The sequence below is a fragment of the Perognathus longimembris genome, chromosome 27 (assembly GCF_023159225.1).
Source record: "Perognathus longimembris pacificus isolate PPM17 chromosome 27, ASM2315922v1, whole genome shotgun sequence".
Classification (NCBI taxonomy): domain Eukaryota; kingdom Metazoa; phylum Chordata; class Mammalia; order Rodentia; family Heteromyidae; genus Perognathus; species Perognathus longimembris.
The window spans coordinates 6,051,663-6,070,486 of record NC_063187.1 but is presented as its reverse complement, the minus strand read 5'-3'; the positions used below and the strand labels follow the sequence as shown (position 1 = coordinate 6,070,486).

Here is an 18,824-nt window from a genome sequence, read left to right as displayed (position 1 = left end):
CAGTTGTTCCAGGAAGCCTCAGGGCCTGGTCAGGCCCATGCTACAATATGCAGTTGCACCGGCTCCTAAGTTTCTTCATTCCCCCCTTCTACTGTTGACTAAGGGAGTCCATCATGGTCCCCTCTGTACATTTCAATTGCTTGCATGTTTAGGGGATGGTATTGAGATAAGTCATGGGCCAATAGATTAGGCCAAAATAGTAGAACCAAAGAACCTATCAGTCTGGCTATCAGGAGAATTGCCCACAGTGACCAGGGAACAGTGGCTGATACCTGTTCGCTCCTTATTGCTCTCTGTTATATTTCTACCAAATGCCAAACTTTCCCTAATAATTTCTGATTGATTGGCATAAAAACAGCACCTTTTTGTTAGGTTTTTTAAAGTAGGTAGCCGGTAAAGGAGAACACCACGCAGTATTCAGGCAGGAGAGAAAGTTTATTACTGAACTGCTGGCCTGTGGCCAAGATGATCCATGGCCGGAGAGAAGGGAGAGAGAGTGAGCGAGTATATAAGTGACTTCTAACCATTTACCATTGGGGCGACAAAAACTGTCTAAATCTTTGAGAACAATATAATCTAGAGTCCTATCTCTAGGCCATTGGGAGTGATTGTCAAGTCGGTACTGTGGCCAGACCTCAGTGCAATAATGAGTCAGCCGTTTTCGTTCAATGCAGTCCTCAAGGGAGAAGACATCCAGCGATTGCAGAAGGCATTCCAAAGGGGTTTCCTGCTTCGGGCGTGACTTGCAGCACCCCATTAGAACCACAGAGGGAAATAAGTTTGGCAAGAATGGAAACAAGTGTCCCCACTTTGGAGGTGACCATGCCCTGGGCCTGAGAAGTTCTCTGGCACAGTACCACGTCCAGAAAAAGCAACAGAAAATCTGCGTAGCAGTTTCACTCACCGGAGTAGAGGAGTGGTATAGACGTGAATGCAGAGGCCAGCAATGGTATTGATGAAAAGTCCCACATGGCATCTCACAGCAGTTTGGTTCGAGGAAAAAGGGCCATCAGGACTGGAGATACTCCCAGAAAAAGGAGAAAAATAGATGTGAATTCCGCCTGTCTTGACTCTTAAGCCCTATCCGAGTCACGGCACCATATATGTTAGGTTTTTAAAGTAGGTAGCCGGTAAAAGAGAACGCCATGCGGTCTTCAGGCAGGAGAGAAAAGTTTATTCTACTGACCTGCTCCCAAGTTCAAGGTGCATGAGGTAGGCAAGAGAGCAAACCACCTCGGGGGGGATGCCTTATGTAGGGCAGGAATGGGGAGGTGTGGCCAGGATGTAACTTCAGGGAAGGGGGAGGTAACTGATTCCAGGTCTGCTGGTTACCCAGGTAACTGGGTGGAGACTTAATGGGTGGGGGCATCTGCATGTAGCCCTCAGGGAGAGGACCTTACACTTTTACCTAAGACTACACATGAGGAGCAAATCCAGGCTTCATGTACTTTGCAAGAACATCTCCTAGGATATAAAATAAACCTTCAAAAATCAATGGCCTTTCTGTATGCTAACGACCCGAAGACCGAGGCTGATATCAGGAAAGCAACTCCCTTTGCAATAGCCCCCCAAAACATAAAATACCTAGGAATAACCTTAACCAAAGAAGTGAAAGACCTCTTTGAGGAGAACTTTAAAACCTTGAAAAACGAAATTAAGTCAGAACTAAGGAAATGGAAAAACCTCCCATGCTCCTGGATTGGGAGGATTAATATAATCAAAATGGCAATATTGCCAAAGGCTGTCTACAAATTCAATGCAATACCCATTAATACCCCAACACCATTTTTTGATGAAATAGAGGAAGCAATCCAGAAATTCATAAGGAATAATAAAAGACCTATAATAGCAAAAACATTCCTAAGCAGAAAGTACAGTGCTGGAGGAATTACAATACCCAACTTCAAGTTGTATTATAAAGCTATTGTACTAAAAACAGCTTGGTATTGGCACCGGAACAGGCCTGAAGACCAATGGAACAGAATTGAAGACCCGGGAATGAACCCACAGAACTACGTCTACGTAATCTTTGATAAAGGGGCTAAAACAATAGTTTGGAAGAAAGATAGCCTCTTTCACAATTTGTGCTGGAAAAACTGGCTCAACACATGCAACAAACTAAAACTAGATCCTTTTATATCACCCTGCACCAAAATTAATTCCAAATGGATTGAGAACTAGAAATCAAAACAGACACCCTGAAAACACTAAAGGAAGGAGTAGGAGAAACAATTGGGCTCCTTGGCGCAGGACAGAACTTCCTTAACAAAGACCCAGAAGGGCTACAAATTAAAGAAAGTTTGGACAAATGGGACTGCATCAAACTGCAGACCTTCTGCACGGCAAAGGACATAGCTCGCAAGATAAACAGAAAGCCCACAGACTGGGAGAAGATCTTTACCGGCCATTCAATGGACAAAGGCCTCATCTCTAAAATATATGCCAAACTAAAAAATTACCTTCTTCCAAAACAAAACCGCAAAGAACCAATAGCCCACTCATCAAGTGGGCTAAAGACTTACAAAGAGACTTCTCTGATGAGGAAATGAGAATGGCCAAGAGACATATGAAAAAGTGCTCTACATCACTGGCCAAAAAAGAAATGCAAATCAAAACAACATTGAGATTTCATCTCACCCCAGTAAGAATGTCATATATCAAGAAAACTAACAATAACAGTTGTTGGAGGGGATGTGGCCAAAAGGGAACCCTACTTCATTGTGGGTGGGAATGTAAACTGGTCCAGCCACTCTGGCAAGCAGTATGGAGATTCCTCAGAAGGCTCAATGTAGAACTCCCCTATGACCCAGCAACCCCACTTTTGGGTATCTATCCAAAAAACCACAAACAAAATCACAGTAAAGCCACCAGCACAACAGTGTTCATTGCAGCGCAATTTGTCATAGCGAGAATCTGGAACAAACCCAGATGCCCCTCCGTAGACGAATGGATCAGGAAAAGGTGGTCCATATACACAATGGAATTTTATGCCTCTATCAGAAAGAATGACATTGTCCCATTTGTAAGAAAATGGAAGGACTTGGAAAAAATTATACTAAGTGAAGTGAGCCAGACCCAAAGAAACATGGAATCTATGGTCTCCCTTATTGAGAATAATTAGTACAGGTTTAGGCAAGTCATAGCAGAGGATCATAAGAGCCCAATAGCTACACCCTTATGATCACATAAGATGATGCTAAGTGAAATGGAGTTGGAACTGTATAAACCAAGTGAAAGGTGTAGGAGAACCCTCTTTTGCATCCCTAAAAGCAGCAGGTTTAGGCAGTGTAGGGGGCCTGGAGAAGGCCAAACCTAAGCCTAATAATAGGAGCCCAAAGCAGCTTGACATAGGGCTGCTTGACCTTTGCCAAAGAAAGAAATGAGGAAGACCACTCAGTTTTCATGTTTTCATTTAGGAGGAAGTTCCATAAAGAGAAAGAAGTAAGGTTAAGTGGAATAGGTAGATACAAGTCAAACCCAGAACCATGAATTGTATTGCTTTGATTGCTTTGTTTACTGGAGTTTACTGGAATTGTGATCACTAACAGAAATTCTCCTTTAGTAGGTCTGCGCGCTTGCTTGGCATAACTTGCCAGACCACCTGTGAGTGGTACAGTTGATTTTTGCCTCTAAAACCCAAACCTACTGACACCCAGTGCTGTTTGTTACCATCCCAATCGTGGCAATCAGATGCTATGCATAGCTAAATAAAAGACTCCTAGTCCAATTGACTGAATGCTGGTGACTATTGTCGTGGATTGACGCCCACCTGGGTATCTGATATCTAACCGACACTAAATTCCCTATGGGACAAATATTCTTCTGTATGAAATAATTTGCCCATTGAAGTACTTGTCAAGATGCTTAGTAATGATGCCTAGATTCAATCCTACAAAGGGTGACTTCGGCATCTATATTTAAAATCCTGACAATGCCAGCTGCCCTTAAGATCCTGCCAAGTGGTTCATAGTCCACTGTTGTCCTTACCGAAATTGGAGGACATGCTTGACTGCTGGGAAATTCACAATGTCTGCCAGGTACTTCTTGGCTCATGCATGAAATCCTAGCTACTCAAGAGGCTGCTATATGAGCATCATGGTTCGAAGTCATCTAGGGCTGGAAAGTCTATGACAGTCTTGTATCCAATGAACCACCAGAAGACTGGAAGTGGTGCTGTGGCTCAAAGTGGTAGAGTGTTAGTCTGAGCAAACAAGCTCAGGGAGAGTGCCCAGGGCCTGAGTGCAAGCCTGAGGACCAAGCCAAATGAAAACGTTGTGCTCAGTTTATGGTTGTTGTTACTAAGGGGAATGTCTGCCTTGTTTTAGAATGAGGAACTCATGGAAGCATCACAATTCATGTGCAAAGTTCACTGTCTTTCCTAAGTAAAAGCACTTGGGAGATGAAATAGCAGCCTTCTTCCTGTGAGGTGTAGGGTCTCCTAGTCTCCCACTGTGATGTCTTGAGGCTCACTTGATAATATCATGCTGCTACCCATCAGGGTACCTGACCACCCTGCTGGGATGTACTTAGCCCAAGAGGAGGAACTTACCAGTGTTCTGTGTCATTCTGTGTATAACTAGCAATACACATAAGACTTAATTCAAAAGACACTAAGAAGAGAGAATAAAGAGTAAATGCATATTAAATAGAATAACCCAAAAAAAGTGAGAAAATTGCAATATATCCATATTAATTGTAGCAAAAATTTCATAATACAAACAAGTATAGGCCTGGAAAATGACTATAGATTTAGTTCAGAAAATCTATAACTAATCAAACATATGAGTTTAATCTTAGCAATGCTTATTTCTACATCTATCTCTTCTATCCTTGAAGCCATACAGACAATTCCTATCTGGCCTAATCAAGATGATGTAGCACTTGGGGACAAAGATGCAGCCCAGAAGCCCTGCACTGGAGGCCAAGATGGAGAAGACCTCCACAGCCACCGGGATCTTTCCCTTGGCACTGTGGTAGACAGGCAGGAAGGTGAGCCACACACTGCAGAACACCAGCATGCTGAAGGTCAGGAACTTGGCTTCATTGAAGGTGTCCGGCAAATTCCTGGCCAGGAAAGCCACAGTGTAGCTGGCCAGGGCCAGGGAGCCCAGGTATCCCAAGACACAGTAGAAGGCAGTGAGGGAGCCCTTGTTGCACAGGATGATGAGGTGGCCATGTTCGGAGTGTGTGTCTATGTCAATGAAGGGAGGAGAGGTTCCAAACCAGATTCCACAGAGAGTCACCTGGATCAGGGTACAGATGGGAATGATGAAGTTAGGAGCCCCTGACACCAGCAGCCACCTCATTCTTCTCCCTGGAGAAGTGACCTTGAAGGCCAGAACTACAGTTATAGTTTTGGCCAAGACTGCAGAAACAGCGACAGTAAATGCAATTCCAAAGGTGGATTGCTGTAGAATACATGTGACTGTATTGGGACGGCCAATAAAGAGCAAGGAACAGAGGGAACAGAAGATGAGGGAGATGAGCAGGATGTAGCTGATAGCCTGGTTATTTGCCTTGACAATGGGGGTGTTGTGATGTTTCACAAAGACCCCAAGAACAGCTGTTGTGAGTGTCGATAAACCAAGAGCCATGCAGGCCAAGGCCATACCCAAGGGCTCCCCATAAGCCAGGAAGCTTGCAGTTCTTAGAAGACACTGGTTTCTCCATGTGTTGGCATACTGGTGATCTGGACACTTCACACACTGCTCCATGTCTGATAAGGAAGTCAAGTAACTATTAGTCTGTTTGCCATACTGAAAAATTAACTAGAAATTCCTACATAAAGAGAATTCCAACGTGTGAATATTTAGTAGCATAAATTAAATATTACTGATTATTACCAGTCATGTTAAGTATTATTTTTATGTCTTCATCATGGACTGCTCACATTCTCATAGTTTAGTATGATTTCATCTCTTTTACCTGCATTAACAATAGGCTATTTCTTATTGCCATTTCTAATAGCCTCCAAATACTTTTCTGTACCCCTTCATTGTACCCTAATTCTCAGACTTGGGTGTAGAACTAACTCTTCATTCAAAATTGTGGACAATGTGGCTGGGAATGTGGCCTCGTGGTAGAGCACCTAGCATACATGAAGCCCTGAGTTTGGTTCCTCTGAACCATATACACAGAAAAAGCCAAGTTTGGTCCTGTGACTCAAGTTTAGAGTGCTGGCCTTGATCAAAATGAGGCCAGGTACAACTCTAAGGCCCTGAGTTCTAGCACCAGACTGGCAAACAATACTATGGACAGTTTAGCTTGCACAATCCTTTATGTCTCTATACAATAAAAACAAGAGCACTGTGGCCTTCCCTTCAGCAGTTATAGTTGTCTCTGTTACTCACCTGTAAAAATCAGATAATCAAATGTTTCTTTAAGATATAAAATTATGCTATGCAAAACACCTGGGCCTTCTTTTAATATGCCCAGAACAATCCAGAGCATTTGCTCTTTTCTAAGAACTGCTCTTTGCCCTATGCAGTAAACATCTGCAAGATCTGTATTTCCTTTCCAGTTGGAAGTTCATTTTGAAGAAGATAGAGTCTTTGTTCTTTCAAAGCCTTTGCACTTAATATGATAGAAGTAAAACTTACATTACTGAGTAGTTGAGTTAGCATACATACAACAGACTAGAAAAAAATAATCCTAAATGTAAATCAAAGCTCAAGAATTTCTTTTCAAGTAGTATCAACCACTGTCTTAATTAAATTACTAAGTGAGGGAAGGAAGAATTTGATTTTGCACACCTAACACAAAACTTTTGTATAGAGTTGCATGGATTAGGGATACTAGGGCAGTGAGTTTCTCTCTCCGAACAGAACTTACCTGTCCCATTAGACATCTCATTCTCTGAGCAAGGGGTACAATCAAAGCAACAGGCAGCCTTTCCCTCCTGAGGGGCTTTCCTGAATCCCGCACTACAACTTATACTGCAGACAGAGTGGGGAGGCTGAGGAAAATCAGATGTGTGTGAGTAACTGTTTAGACTTGTGTAAAATACTCCAAAAACCTATTGTTTCAAAATAGTAGGCAAATTAAGCATATTATTTCTGTACATACACATTCAGGCAGTGAGTTGGATGCTGAGATAGATTGCCAATCACATCGTTATAAAAGGCCTATAGGCTCTAGACTCAATGTCCAGACCACTGAATTACTGCGAAGTGTAGGAACTTTATTTATTTATTTATTTTTTTAACCAGGAAGTACTTAATTTATTAAGCTACTGCTTTTTTTTTTTTAAATAGAGATTCACAGCAAGAACGTACGATCTAGTGGCCAGCATGTCATTGCATGTTGTCTCCTACTTACCAATGAAATTGTGAACAGCAAGAAGGGAGTATCCTGTTTGAAACTTGAACAGTATGCTGAAAGGTAGAGCATAGACCTCCCTTTATAGTTTATATAATCCCCATACACATCATATCTTCTGAGTTTTCAGTGGCCGTGAGAATCTACTAACAGATAATCACGGATTCCTTTCACCAAAGATCACTAACAGGACAACTAACCCTTGAATGAAACCGCCATAGGAGGAAGCAAAATAAACCTTGAAACCCCATAAAGTGATTCTTTGGGTACTTTGTCACAGTGTTCACCATTTGTTAAGAAATAGGCAACTTATATTTTATGACTATATTCTGAAATAACATTTAGACACTGTTAATTTCCTTTTTTTGTTTTGGTGGTGGTCTTGGGATTTGGTCTCAGGATATGTGCATTGCCTTGAGATCTTGTTTTGCTCAAGGTTAGTACTCTACCACTTGATCCACAGTTCCACCTGAGGTTTTTGTTTGCCAATTGATATAGTGGTCCCAAAGACTTATCTGCCATCAGGAGCTTCAAAGAGATCTGTAATCTTAGGACTGAGGATGTCTTCCTTCTGAGCAAATAGGATTGCAGGAAGGAGTCCTAAACCCTGAGCCCTGATTTTATGGTAGATAAATGAAGAGTCTCACAGAAGTTCCTGCCTGGATTGCCTCCAACCCATAATATTTTTATCTCAACCACCAAAGTAGCTAGTATTTATTGGAGTAGGTTGCTTATGTCCAAACATATATACATTTTGAGGGTGAATTTTGCTTAGTTTTACATCCTTAGAATGATCATAATTCAATCCCACCCACCTCTGTACATGCTATGGTCCAGTGTATCATTTCTTCAGATAAAGAGAGTTGATGAGTATATGGAGAAAACTTTCCTACTTTCACCTCAAGATGAATACTATGTGGGAAATTCCAAATGTTCACAATGTCATACTCTGCCTCCAATTTCATTTTCTCATCCCAAGTCACCTGATCTCCAGCAGGATTCTGAAATTGGATGTTCTTCAGAAAAGGGTGCAGCTGAAAGAGAGCCACCATCTTATAGTGAAGTCTATCGCAAGTGAAGACAGAAAACTTGAATAAAAATATTTCCGGATTGCCTTTACATTCTGATTCAGAATGCAGCAATAGCAGAGCCACCTAATTCAGTATCACTGAAGAAAATCTATGGAGGAATAAAATGTACCCTTCTGAATCCTGGTTACTCAACAAAGGTTTTATGACTTTTCTAGAGAAAACCAGTCCATCTAAATAGTCATGAATGAGATGATTCTCAGTTTCCCAGATACAGTTTGCCATAATCACTAAGGCTATGAATGTTGCCAGACAGGGTTTGGTAAAATTTACATACCTAAAGTAGAAAAAGTAGATCCCTTATGAAATATATGGACAATTCTATTTAGTAGGTCTTCCTATGCTAGTACAAACAAAATTTATAGGGAAAATGTAAAATTGCAGTTTTCTGAAAAGGTGAATTTACAGTATTATAAATATGTGCTTTGAACATGTTGAGGCCATTTGTAATTTGATGAGTTTCTAAAACACTGAACTTGACCCTCATTATCTCCTGCTTTTCCTTAAGAGCATGAAAATACATGTCTAGAGGACCTCCCATATATTGAACCTGATATTATTTCTTGGGTTTTGGAAGAATACATTCATTACTGAAATTTCATATGGTAAGAAACCTATGTAGGAAGTGACTTTCTTCATGGGGTGTGTTATCCAACATACAAGGCCTTACCTGTGCAGGAGAAGGCACTGTCCCTTTTCTGTTTCCCATGGTTTGTACTTCTGCTTGATGAAGAAGCATCTCATGGAGAGCATGGGCTACAGCGTAGACAGCATTGTATATATTGTAACTGTCCACAGACAAAGTTATGTCTAAAATATGCCGAGGCAACAAATCCAAAGAAGCATTGTGAGCACAGTTCTCCCATGTTACACAGTCAGACTCAGAAACAGAGCAATTAAAAGAGACATACCACACCTGAGCAAGGAAAGCGTCTTCAGGGTATTTGGAAGGGTTCACTGCCTTGACAAAATCTGTGAATCCAGAAACATCTGGGTGATGGTGTGAAAACATGAGAGGTACCTGCGATGATCCCAGCAGGAAATAACCCCTACTCATTGTCAAATCCCATTGTGAATTCATGATACAAATTTTGCCTTTTATTATCAATTGCAAAACAAGTAGAAATTCATTATCACCATATATAATGAAGACATTAGCCGATGATCTGTTAACCTGGTCTTTAACTGCCTTGAGTTTTGTTTTATGTAAAATAATATTGTTCGTGAGTGCTAGCTCAAAGTCTACACAGACTCTATTCTTGGCCATCTCTTCTTTCAATTCAGAAAGAAACCACAAGCCATTCTCATCCTCTATGATTAGCAGTCCCACCCAGTTCCATCTGAAGTGAAGCAGTAAGGAGACCATGGCAGTGGCCATCGATGTGTCCTTTTGAGCCATCTGATAGAGAGCAGGGAACTTGTTATGGTCGCTCAGGGCTTGATCAAAAGACCCAAAGGTAAGCTAAACGGAATGAAAATTCAATGTTCCAGGAAAGAGAAAATTTAAATGCATCATTACCACAGTCATATAGTATATACAGTAACCAGTTGAAGTAGGTGGAAAGTAAGTTTTCTTTTTTGAAAAATGTGCTTTTAATCACTGTACCAGCTATCATTTTTGTACAATGCCTCTTGATCTTATTCATTATTTCCATGAGCTCCTCACATTGATATCAACATTCCCCTTTCCTTCTCTTTTCTGGTAGCATTTTCACATATTTGCATTGAATATTATGGTCTATTTGCTCACCTATCTATTCCCTATTCCTCTGGCGTTTTCCTCATTTCCTTAATACCTATTTCTTGCAGACAAAATGTACTTAATTACTTTATTGTATTAATTCTTTATATGGTCAGTTAAATAAAGAAGTTATATCATGGAATTACTTCCATTTATAAAGATATTATGTATGTATATATACACACCATACTATGCACTTTAATTATATACATATGGACATGTGTGTGTTCTGTTTCATAATGAATTATCAAATTTAGACTTACATTTTACATATGAGGGAACACATGCCCCTTTTCTATTTCTGATCTAGACTTACATTAACATAATATCTTGCATGTGGGTATAATGGTGTGTGTGTGTGTGTGTGTGTGTGTTTGTGTGTGTGTGTGTGTGTTCTGTGCTACAACAGAGGCATGAACTCAGGGCCTCATGTACTGTTTTTGGCTTTTTCCATGAAGCCTTCCCCTCTACCACTCGATCTGAACATTACTTCCCACATTTTGCTGATTAGAAATAAGTTTCCTCAGTCCCTAGGATTATAGATGTGAACCACTAGCACAGAGCTCAAAATATCTTTATACTTTAAGTCACTTTTCATTTACAGATTTTTTAAAAGAAAATTACTAATAAGGTGCAAAACTTTAAATAAGTCTGTGTTCTGCTCTAACTTTTGCATCACCTTTCCAAATAATGGGACTGTACATAACCAATTACCACTTATTCTTAGTTTTTTATATCTCACAATTTCATAGCATCATCAATCCAGTGTCTTCCAATCCTCCTCTAACACCTAAAATGTCACCAAATTAGACATTTGTAAATATTACTCCACTCCTTCCACTCTCACCTGTGGAAACCTGTAGAGGTTCAGCAATGTCCCAAGCTGGGCAGATGTTATTCCTGATGGTCCTGTAAGTACTGCTGTATACTTTCTGTCTCCCATACATGTGTAATTGAGAGTGTTGTTCTTCCCAAAGAGGCAAAGAATGGCACTTTTTAATTCATTCCAAACATCAAATTCAAAATTACAGAACTCAAATCCCAGAGTCAAGTTATGTAAAAGATGAGGGTTTTTGTTGATCTCTTCAATAGCAAAAGTCAAGGCCAAAATAAACTGGTAGTTCTTGAAGATAAACCTGTGTAACAAGCATAGAAATAGAAAAGAGTGTTTCCAAACTTACAACTTTAGCGAATTGAATGGTTTCTTTTCTGCTAACATGCCAAAACATTATGCCACATTGGAGTAGAACATGAAGGTACTGTCTTCTGCTTATAGATGTGATTAGGAAAGGACATGAAAGGATTTTATCCTGAGTGAGATTCAGAAACTTACTTCAGCTGAGATAGAGATTGCTTAATCTCCATTATCAAATGCACCACAACAATAACCTGTTGTCCATGAAACATATGGAAGGCTAGCTTAGCAATATGAAAAATCTTTTTTTTTTTTTTTTTTTTTTTTGGCCAGTCCTGTGCCTTGGACTCAGGGCCTGAGCACTGTCCCTGGCTTCTTCCCGCTCAAGGCTAGCACTCTGCCACGTGAGCCACAGCACCGCTTCTGGCCGTTTTTTCTGTATATGTGGTGCTGGGGAATTGAACCTAGGGCCTCGTTTATCCAAGGCAGGCACTCTTGCCACTAGGCTGTATCGCCAGCCCCATGAAAAATCTTTTGAGTCACCCACTTTAAGATATATGGTTATATGTCAGGCAAGGCTAATAAATACCCAATTTAAGGTAATGTTTCAGAAGCAAGGTCTCATTGAAAGAATGTTGTATAGCTAGCTCTGCACACAGACCCAACATATTGGACAGCTCTTCCTGGGTTATCAACCAAAACAAGATCTCAAATATCAGGTGACGGTATTGTATTCTTATTTATGTAAGAACCTAAAAAGGATGCAGCCAACTCTTAGTAACTCATTATGGACAGAGGAACCTTCGAAACAGGGGATGGCTAATGAATTATGAACAATCTTTACATGGAAATCCCTAGTATGCCATGATAAATACCATGGTATACAGAGGTAAAATACCAAGGTAAAATGCAGTGGCCACTATCATGTTCCCAATATTTTTACACTGAGATCCTGGAAAGAAAAGAACACAAAGGAGAAAGGAGACTTGAAATACTTTTCTTTCAGTCCATATAGTGTGTATGTGCCATGCTGTGTGTGTGTGTGTGTGTGTGTGTGTGTGTGTGTACATTCTCAAGAATTTAGTCTGAAATCATCACACATTCTTTGAAAAGAGAAACAATGGAGGCAAGATAGAAATACAAAGAAGATGATGAGTTTGTTTAAAATATACTGCATGGATACCTAAAATGTTACAGTGGAAGCCTCCCATGTTTTCAATAACTTCTAAACAGAAAAAAATAGTGATATTGAAGAAAATCTAGTTGAACATACACATACAGAGGAGTAACCTGAAAGCAAGACTGAACACATATGGAAATGGTTGACAACAGTATTTAATAAAGCAAATATTGATGGGTGGGGGCTTTTTTAATGGTTGAGAATGCCTAAAAGTAATAATGCTCGGCCTAAGAAATGCAGGAATTTCTTCAGTACGTGCTAGAGTGCCTGAATGAATACAATCTCAAGGCAACAGGACAGGTTGATGTCCAGAAACTCACTTTAGTATCAGTGGCCCTCAGTGAATATAAGCAAGGACAGTCAATGCAAATGAAGCCTCAAGGAACCCAAATGTATCTATATATAACTCATCACATCTAATAGGCTTTCATCATAGGAACAAAAAAAGACATGTCCGTAATAGCATGATGAAGGGAACAAATATACAAGAGTAAATAGCAATTTGAAATATGTATTTACACAGTATCCAACCACGGAACAATGTTAAGCAGACTTTAAGGTAGTCCTTAATACAGTACTAACTGAAGATTTTATGGAGTGATGATGGTGACAAAATCAACAGGGAGGCACCAGAATTAAATTTCACACTAGTTTAGGGAAGCCTGACACCCACCAACAGAAAATTTAATCCAACTTCTGAATAAAACTTCTCTCATCAACATACTAATGTTCTCCAGGAGAAATCCTGGGATGGGACACAAAGCAACCAGATTTTTCAAATGTTGAAAGTGTATTGAGCCCTTGCAGACACACACTGTGTTAAATCTAGACATTAACAAGGAAAATATGCACATAACATGAAATTCAAATGAATTATTCATCAATCATAATTATATAGTGTAACGCTAACTAAATGTTTTCAGTTTAATTAAATGATTAACAAAACATAAAGTGAATTGTATTTTCTAGAGAAATTCCAGGAAATAAACAGACCCCTGGAACAAATGAAACTGGAAACCAGATCGATATTGAAAATGGAGGAATAAAAGGGAACTGTATTCTTTCTTTAAATCAAGAGGACAGATGCTAAACTAAAGAACTTGCACTGCTTTTCAAGAAATGAGCAACGAGGTTTTTTTTTTTCTGTACGGTTTGTTGTTCTCCCTTTCCCCTCCTTTTCCGTTGCTCTTTTTTCTTTCTTTTATTCCATTCATTTTTCTGTGATTTATTCACTCTTCTCACTGTTTTTGATTTCTCTATGCATTCTTTACTGTAAGCTTATCTGATGGGGGGATGGGAATGGAAAGTACAGAAAGAAAGAGACAATGATGAATCAATTTACCAGTGGTATTTATTTATTTGCAGAAATAAACTGTATCGCTTGGGGCAGAGAGAAGTCAGGATGGGAAAAACTGAGAGAATGAGGTAGGGAGTGACATTGTTCAAGAGTGTACTCATTCGCTGAGATATGTAATTGTAAACCCTCTGAAACATCATCTTTACACTGAATTTTTAAAAATGGACAAAGAAATAATGAACGAATAAATGAAAAATGATCTATATGGACAGAAAATATAACAAGCTTTGCTTAAGTTAAGGGGGTAGATACTGGATGATATAGTACCTGCATTGCCTCTCAAGGAACTAAAAATAACAAACCTAAGGTTAGTAAAAGGAATCAGAGAATCAAGGAGAAGTAATGGGACAAGGGGTGAACCAATTTAATCGTGATCCTCACTTGACAGTGTATTGGAAGTGAACTTCACAACACAGAGGGAGGGCTGTTCCGAGGTCATGAAGCAGGAGAATATGAAGGAGGGGGTAACATTGTTCAAAGAGAAATGGACTCATTGCCTGACTTAGGGAGGAGTCACCTCTCTAGAGGTCACTTTTATAATAATATTTAGATGAAGAAAAGGAAAAATAGAATAGGAAAACACAGTAGCAATGATCACTAAAGTAAAGGGTAGGTTCCACAAAAACGAAAGGGGGATAAGACTGAAGTAAAATCATGGAGATCTTACCGTTAGGGAAAGGAAGAGCTACATGGAAGGAAACCAGCGTCCTCTCCTACTAGCAAGCAGAAAATCTCTCAAAGGAAGATGCAAAATAAAATAATGAACCTGTGGTGTTTGTCTTGCATGGGGATGGGAGATCAGGTAGAGCATTTTTGTGAGCAACTAGACTTCCCTCAGACATAGCCCATCTACCGAAGAGATCAGTAAATGGAAATAAAATGATGAGATACTTACAGCCTTTCCTTTTCATGTTCAGGAGCATCGTTGTCACGGCTAGCTACTCTCAAGATGTAGAGAGGGAAATACGCAGCAATCATCATATCACCGTCCATGTGCACACGCTGCTTCATGGTAGAAAAGCAGCTAGTGGCAGCCAATGACACAACAGGGAGAATAAGGTGTAGAAGAAGGAGTGCAAAAACCAAAAGTCACATCCCTGAAGCCTCTGCCAACATGAAAATGTGGCTGGAAGTGAGGTCAACTGTATCTGAGATATATATATATATATATATATATATATATATATATATATATTCGTATATATTTTTGTAAGTATGTGTGTATGTCTTTTTATTGACAGAGAAGTACACTTGTAGCCCAGCTTTCACGGAAGCCTCTTGTAAATCCCTAGGAAGAATATGTAAAACCCTTTCCTGGGGCTCTGCAGCTGCGGCCTTGCATGCAGCAGAAAAACTTGAGTTGGACAACATGTTTGCAGATTCCCCTTCTTCATCCCAACTGACATCATTTGCTTCAGGATCACAGATAGTGAGGCCCCAGGGATGGAGTTATCCTTAACTTTGATCCAACATCTGTGTCACGAAAACTATGTGTATGAAAGCCATTTGGGATGATGCAAGTGGATTGCACCAGAGGATATGGTGTCAGACGTACAGTTAGCCAGTAAAAAGAAAAAAAAATCCTTTGCTCGGTTACATTCAAATAACCAAAGTTATTAGGGCATCATACCCAGATGGTCACTTTACCACCCCATTTCCATATCATCCACTGCACATTGCTAGGTGATTCCAATTGTTTTCCAAAAGAATTCCATATACAGAGACCATCACATATGCATCCATTTACTATTGCCTAAGGAAGCAAGGATGCTGCTGAAACCAGCAATTACATGTCACTATTCCAAGATAAATGCTCAAATATGGTTGCACATTTATATTGTGAGCTTTCTCATTCAAACAACAATTTTGTGCGCACTTTACAGATATAAATGAAGTCATTTTCAAGATGAACATGATGTATAACAGGTGGAAAGAGTGGAATGAATTGTGAACATTGGACCTTAAGATACTCTAGGAAAAGACGTTGTATTTCTTTAATCAGTTGCTATTCTCATGATCACTGTGGGTGACTATCCTGATATCTGGTTTGGTAGGCCCCCAAAAGAGGAGTTGGAAATATGGAAGCCAAGTGAAATGTGTAGGGGAACCCTCTTTTGAGTCCCTAAAAGCAGCAAGATTAGGCAGTGTAGGGGGCCCAGAGAAGGCCAAACCTAAGCCTAATAACAGGAGCCCAAAGCAGCTTGACCTAGAGCTACTTGACCTTTTCCAAAGAAAGGAATGAGGAAGACCACTCAGTTTGCATGTTTTCATTTAGGGGGAAGTTCCAGAAAGAGAAATATGTAATTTTAATTAAGTTGAATAGGTAGACAGAAGTCAAACCCAGAACCAAGAATTGTACTGCTTTGATTGCTTTTTTTACTGGAATTTACTGGAATTGTGATCACTAACAGCAATTCTCCTTCTGTAGGTCTGCTTGCTTGCTTGGCCTAACTTGCCAGACCACCTGTGAGTGGTACAGTTGATTTTTGCCTCTAAAATCCCAACCTGACTGAGACCCAGTGATGTTTTTCACCATCCTAGTGGTGGCAATCAGATGCTATGCATAGCTAAATAAAAGACTCCTAGTCCAATTGACTGAGTGCTGGTGACTATAGTCGTGGATTGAGGCCCACCAGGGTATCTGGTATCTAACAGACACTAAACTCCCTATGGGACAAATATTCGTCAGTATGAAGTAATTTCCCATTGAACTAACTTGTCAAGAGGCTCAGTGATGATGCCTAGATCCAATCCTATGAAGGGTGACTTCAGCATGCATCTTTAAAAAACAGGCAATGCCAGCTGCCCGTATGATCCTGCCAAGTGGTTCACAGTCCACTGTTGTCCTTAAGGAATTCTGAGGACACACTTGCCTGAGGGGAAAACCACAATGTCAGCCAGGTACCTCTTGGCTCATACCTGAAATCCTAGCTACTCAGGAGGCTGCTATGTGAGGATCATGGTTCAAAGTCATCTGAGGCAAGAAAGTCTATGACATTCTTGTCTCTAAAGAACCACCATAAACCTGGAAGTGTTGGTGTGGCTCAAAGTGGTAGAGTGTTTGCTTGATCAAACAAGGTCAGGAAGAGTGCCCAGGGCCTGAGTGCAAGCCTGAGGACCAATCCAAATGAAAATGTTGTTCTCAGTTTGTGGTTGTTGTTACTAAGTGGAATGTCTGTCTTGTTTTAGAAAGAGGAACTCATGGAAGCATCACAATTCATGTGCAAAGTTCTCTGCCTTTGCTAAGTAAATGCACTTGGAGATGAACTGGCAACATTCATCCTGTGAGGTGAAGGGTCTCCTTGTCCCCCTCTGTGATTTCTAGAGGCTCTCTTGATAATATCATGTTGCTTCCTGTCAGGGTACCTGAACACCCTGCTGGGATGGACTTAGCCCAAGAGGAGAGAACTTACCAGTGTTCTGTGTCCTTGTGTGTACACCTAGCCCTTCACAAAGCACTTAGTTCAAAAGACTCTAAGAAGAAAAATAAATTCTAAATGTTTATTAAATGGAAGGAACAAAAATATGTGAGAAAATTGCAATATATCCATATTAATTGAAGCAAAATTTTCATAATATAAACAACTATAGGACTGGGAAAAGACTGTAGATTTAGTTCAGAAAATCCATATGCAAATCAAACATACGAGTTTAATCTTAGCAATGCTTACTTCTACTTCTATCTCTTTTATTCTTGAAGCCATGCAGACAATTCTTCTCTGGTCTTATCAAGATGATGTAGCACTTGGGGAGAAAGATGCAGCCCAGGTGCCCTACACTTGAGGCCCAGATAGGGAAGACCTCCACAGCCACATGACCTTGCCCTTGGCACTGTGGTAGACAGGCAGGAAGGTGAGCCACACACTGCAGAACACCAGCATGCTGAAGATCCTCAACTTGGTTTCATTGAAGGTGTCAGGCAGGTTCCTAGCCAGGAAAGCCACAGCATAGCTTGCCAGGGCCAGGGAGCCCATGTATATCCCAAGAAACAGTAGAAGGAAGTGAGGGAACCCTTGTTTCACAGGATGGTGGTGTGGCCAAGTTTAGAATTTGTGTCTGTGTCAATGAAGGAAGGACAGGTTCCCAGCCAGATTCCACAGAGAGTCACCTGGATCAGGAGGCAGATGGGAATGATGAAGTTAGGAGCTCCTGACACCAGCAGCCACCTCATCCTTCTCTCTGGAGAAGTGACCTTGAAGGCCAGAAGCACAGTTAGAATTTTGGACAAGACATCAGAAACAGCGACATTGAATGTAACTCCAAATGGGGTTGTGCTGGTGGCTTCTGTGTGTTTTTGTTTGTGGTCTTTTGGGTAGATGCCCAAAAGTGGGGCTGCTGGGTCATAGAGGAGCTCTATGTTCCTCCTTCTGAGGAATCTCCATACCGTTTTCCAGAGAGGATGAACCAATTTACATTCCCAGCAACAACGAAGTAGTGTTCCCTTTTGGCTACATCACCTCCAGCATCTATTATTGATCATTTTCTTGATAATGGCTATTTTGACTTTGGTGAGTTGGAATCTCAAAGCTGTTTTGATTTGCATACCTTTTGAGGCCAGAGCTGTTGAACCTGTCTTCATGAGTCTATGGAACATTCTTCTTCTGAGAAGTCTCTTTTTAAGTCTTTAGCCCATTTGTTAATTGGATTTTAGTTTCTTTGAGAATTCATTTTGGGGGTTTAATCTTTGAGTGTCTTAATATTTCCAATTTAAGACTCTTGTCCTATGTACATCTAGGAAAAAAAAATCCCCTTATTCTATGGGCTTTCCATTTGTCTTGCTAAGTATGTGCGTTACTATGCAGATACTCTTCAGGTGTCTGCATTATCATTGATGCAATGTCATTGATCAAGACTACAGTCTATACTTTTGTTCTGGATCTTAAGAAATTTTGTCTGTACCTAGGAGCCCTAGTGTTTCCTCTACACATTTCTGTATTATTTTTGTGCACTTAGCCTCACAATGAATTTGTTAATTGATTTGAAATTGATTCTGGTACAGGGTGATA

The 18,824-nt window shown here is 40.3% G+C and overlaps 1 protein-coding gene across 1 annotated transcript; it reads right to left on the bottom strand.

Annotated features, from left to right (window-relative positions):
* Positions 1-4,793: 4,793 nt before the first annotated feature.
* LOC125342792 (vomeronasal type-2 receptor 116-like) lies at positions 4,794-11,278 on the bottom strand. The gene is made up of 5 exons (XM_048335100.1): positions 10,994-11,278; positions 9,076-9,867; positions 8,133-8,351; positions 6,832-6,955; positions 4,794-5,716 (listed from the first exon to the last, which is right to left on the bottom strand). Exons 1-5 carry the CDS (start codon positions 11,087-11,089, stop codon positions 4,794-4,796), a joined length of 2,154 nt encoding a protein of 717 aa, XP_048191057.1. The 5' UTR covers positions 11,090-11,278.
* Between the last annotated feature and the right edge of the window lie 7,546 nt (positions 11,279-18,824).

Coding starts and splice junctions, on each gene's coding strand:
- LOC125342792 (XM_048335100.1), bottom strand. CDS start 11,089: ATGGGAGACAGAAAGTATACAGCAGTACTTACAGGACCATCAGGAATA. Junction 9,868..10,993: donor ACCTCTACAGGTTTCCACAG/GTGAGAGTGGAA, acceptor CATTCCGTTTAG/CTTACCTTTGGGTCTTTTGA. Junction 8,352..9,075: donor CAGTGCCTTCTCCTGCACAG/GTAAGGCCTTGT, acceptor GCTCTCTTTCAG/CTGCACCCTTTTCTGAAGAA.